General features: G+C 51.9%; 1 protein-coding gene across 1 annotated transcript in view; it reads left to right on the top strand.

Annotated features, from left to right (window-relative positions):
- The window catches only part of Krt7 (keratin 7), a 13875-nt gene extending 9734 nt beyond the window's left edge, over positions 1 to 4141 (top strand). The window contains exons 8-9 of the mRNA XM_026782678.1: positions 3377 to 3411; positions 3813 to 4141. Of these exons, the coding sequence (XP_026638479.1) occupies positions 3377 to 3411; positions 3813 to 3970 (193 nt within the window). The 3' untranslated portion in view covers positions 3971 to 4141. The remainder of the gene's footprint in view (positions 1 to 3376; positions 3412 to 3812) is intronic.
- The last annotated feature ends 9 nt before the right edge of the window (positions 4142 to 4150 follow it).

The raw sequence follows: 4150 nt of genomic DNA, 5'->3' as shown, positions 1-4150 counted from the left end.
AGAGAGAGAGAGAGAGAGAGAGAGAGAGAGAGGAGGTGGACAGGGTTCTTTTAAAAGGGAACATAGTGAATGTGCACAGGAGGGGCTCTAGTGACTGCAGCTGAGGACAAATCCTGTCTGAACCCCAAGGTCAGGCCAATACAGATGCCTTAATACTAACAAGCAGAGCTTTTAAAAAACGATTTATTTCTAGGTATGGTGCATGTGTCTGGTGTATAAGTACATGTGTGCGCAGGTTCCCACATCCAAGCTGATGCTTGGAGGTCAGAGGAGGATGCCAGTCCAGTGTCCTGCTCCATGTTGCCTTGTTTTGAGACAGGGTCTCCTATGGAACCTAGAGCTAGGCTGGTGGCTAGATAGCTCGTGATCATCCTGTCTCCCACCTGCTCCCCCACAGCACTAGGGTCACAGGCACATGTGAGGCCACACCTGGCTTTTTATGTGGGTCCTGGGGTTTCAAATGCAGGTCTCAGCAGCTCCTAGCAGGGCTCTCCTACTGATCCTCAGCAAATTTTCAGGGAGGCAGGTCAGGAGCATTGCCTCCAGGGTCTGCAGAAGGACAAGCAGTGGTTCAGTCACCTGAGGGACAGAGCAGTGTGCAGGTGAGGGCTGCTGATTGCTGCCCATGAACAAGCTAGGCAGCTTTTCATGGCTACCCGGGCTCACCATGTGGCATTCAGTGTGCTAGGAGCATTTTCTCTGTCCCCACAGCTGTGTGCATAGTCACCTGCAGTGATGGGGAAGGCTGGCAGGGGCTGGGCTGACTTCCTGCAGGATAGAGCACCTCAGTCTGAAGTTGCTTTTGTTCTTAGAGGCTGTAGGACTGATTCCTTCTGGGGCCATACAAAATTTTGTCCTGGAGAAGGTTAGGGTTTGGAGAGGTGAGAAGCAACCATGCTGGGAAAGCATGGGCGTAGCCTCGTTAGAATCCAGCAAAGAGGCAGACAATATTTAAGCCATGTTTCTGCCCTCCGGGGGGAAGTGCATTCACCGTGGAGATAAACACCTGCAAAGGGAAAGCTCAGAAACCAGGATATTTAGCTTTCTTTCTTTCTTTCTTTCTTTCTTTCTTTCTTTCTTTCTTTCTTTCTTTCTTTCTTTCTTTCTTTCTTTCTTATATTTGCTTGCTTGCACTTATTAAAAAAACAAACTAGTTTAGAAAAAAACATTTATATTGTGTGTGTATGTGTGTGTACACACATGCCACAGTGTGTGTATATGTGTGTACCCACATGCTACAGTGTGTGTGTGTGTGTGTGTGTGTGTGTACATGCTACAGTGTGTGTGGAGGTCACAGTTTTGGGGAGTAGGTTCTCTCTTTCCACTGTGTGATGGGACACAGGTTGTCAGGCTTGGTGGAAAGCTCTCTTACCTGCAGAGCCGTCATCCTGGTTCCAGGAACTTACAATATTTAAATGCTAAGTTCACTGGAGAACTTTTTCTCTTCTAAGCTGTGTGCATAGGTAAGATGAATGGAGCAGACCAGAAGGTAGGGGTGTGTGGGGGCAGGGCAGGAGTTGGGGAGTGTTGAGGGAGAAAGCCTGGGTGGTAGGAAGACGGGAGGGGGGGCATGGTTGAGAATGTAGGCCAGAGGTAAAAGAGGGTCTGTGCACTCTATTTAGTGTTCTTTATTACACTGTTTATATGAACGTTTATTTAACCACCTGACTTCTTTGTGAGAAGAAGAACTGAACATCAGAGGCCTCTGGAAGACAGGCTGCCACACAGGATGTCACACAGACTGTCATACAGGATGTTACACAGACTGTCATACAGGCTGTCACACAGGCTGTCCCAGGCTGTCCCACAGGATGTCATAGGATGTCACACAGGATGTCACACAGGCTGTCACACAGGCTGTCCCACAGGATGTCACAGGATGTCACACAGGCTGTCACACAGGATGTCACACAGGATGTCACACAGACTGTCACAGGATGTCACACAGGATGTCACACAGGCTGTCCCACAGGATGTCACACAGGCTGTCACACAGGATGTCACACAGGATGTCACACAGACTGTCACAGGATGTCACACAGGATGTCACACAGGCTGTCCCACAGGATGTCACACAGGCTGTCCCACAGATGTCACACAGGATGTCACACAGGCTGTCCCAGGCTGTCACACAGACTGTCACACAAACTGTCACAGACTGTCACACAGGCTGTCCCAGGCTGTCAGACAGGCTGTCACATGCTGTCCCAGGCTGTCACATGCTGTCCCAGGCTGTCACACAGGCAGCTGCATCTGAGAGCCCTCTCTGAACCTTCCTATCTACACTGGGGCCCTGATTCTTCCTGTTTTAAATCCCTTAATCCCTTTAACTTTTCCTAGGCATTTCAGGGACTGTGGCTCTGAAACTTTCATAATTGTTTTGAGTTTGTATTCTTTGAGATACAATATTACAAATATAGTCACAAAGTCAATATATACTTGGAATGGAAGAGCAAATCAGTCACTGTACCTTGGACCTCAGGCCTGATCCCAGAGTGCCCTTTAGACAGTGCCCTGGAATTGCTGCTTGGTGGCACCCAGCCCTTGGCGGCTCCAACTTCTAGCAGTCTCCGCCATTGGTCTAGCATCCTGGAAGCATCCCGAAAACCTGACCCTTTCCCACCTTCACTGTGAGGCTGCTGAGGCCAGTGGATCCCCCTGCCCCTCCCCATCAAAGTAAGGTATCTGCCCCCCCCCCACCAAGCAACTGAACCCCAAGGCCAAGATCTTGGTGACAATGGGACTATGAGTCACCAAACAAACACACCCAGCTGTCTCAGATTTTGAATTTCCACTGCAAGACCTGTTTGAGGCCCACGGGGCGGCTGAAAGCCACCCTGCCTTCCCCTACCCTCTCGGTCCTGGCTGGAGCCAAAGTCAGTCAACAATTCATTAATTATTTCAGCATCTATTAAGTAATTGCTAGTTCCAGGCCTGCGCTATGGGCTGGACACAGGAGTCCGTAAGCAGCAGCCCATTTTGAGAACTTCTGGTGAGGAAGGGCAGGCCTGCTCACAACTAATGAGCGTGGTAATCGTTTCCCGAGCCCTGGGTGTTTGGGGCTCGTAGGGACAGTGCATGCTGCAATGTTCACAAACAAACCTGTCACCTTGGTTCTGGAGGTAGGCCCGGTCTAGAGGTGGGATACGAACGCCCTGGAACTTTGCTGCAGGCCGTGTAGTTGATTGGGAACGGGGACTAAGTGGGCCTCTTCACTCCTACTCCTCAGTGATTGTGAAACAAGGCTAAAGATGAGCTGGGAACAAGAAGGGGGGGGGGATGGAGTTTCTGCTTGGCCTCTGGAGGCTGGTGCCTGGCAGTGCTAGCTCTGCCCTGAGGTGAGAGCCACCCTTACAGACCTGTCCTCTTCTCCCAGGTTGTCTGGAAGTGGAATTGGCCCTGTGAACATCTGTAAGTTCTTGGCTACTCCCCCCCCCCCCCCCGCAGTGCCAGCTGTGAAGACTTAGATAGCTAGAGCATAGTAGATTGGCTCAAGAGCCCCGGCTTGTGGAGTTAGGAGCTTCCCCTTCCACACACAGTTCTGGTAGGTTCCATGGAACTCATATCCACCCAGCTCAGGGGCCCAGAGCAAGAATGCAAAGGCAAGAGTAGAGGGAAGCCGGGCGAGGAACGGCTTTGAGACCCTGGGGAGGGCCCCACCGCTGTAAGAAGTTTCTTTTAGGCTGGGGGGCCTTGTTAGAGAAGGGAGGCAGGGCAAGGAGGGGGGCGGCTGTGGCAGGAAGGTGGGCTGGGAGAAGGGTGGGCTCCCTGGGCAGGGGTGTGTGCACTAATCAGACCCTCTCCTCTTACAGCTGTAGTGAATTCCACTGGGGGCAGTGGCAGCAGGCTCGTCTTCGATGGAACCATGGGGAGCAATGCTCTGAGATTCTCAAGCAGTGGGAGGCTTGGGGGCCTCAAGGCCCATTCCATCAGGACCACATCTACCTCACACAGGAGCCCCCACAACTGAGTACATATAACCAAGCTTGTGGGCTTGGAGAGTCTCCACAGCCCTTTGCCCACTTACAGGACCCCTCCTGCTTCATGTCCCTCTTCCACACACAGGACCCCTCCTGTTCCACGTCCCTGTCCCACACACAGGCCCCCTCCTGCTTCACGTCCCTGTCCCACACACAGGACCCCTCCTGTT

This window comes from Microtus ochrogaster, chromosome 15 (genome assembly GCF_000317375.1).
Source record: "Microtus ochrogaster isolate Prairie Vole_2 chromosome 15, MicOch1.0, whole genome shotgun sequence".
Classification (NCBI taxonomy): Eukaryota; Metazoa; Chordata; class Mammalia; order Rodentia; family Cricetidae; genus Microtus; species Microtus ochrogaster.
This window is presented reverse-complemented; position numbering and strand designations above follow the sequence as displayed.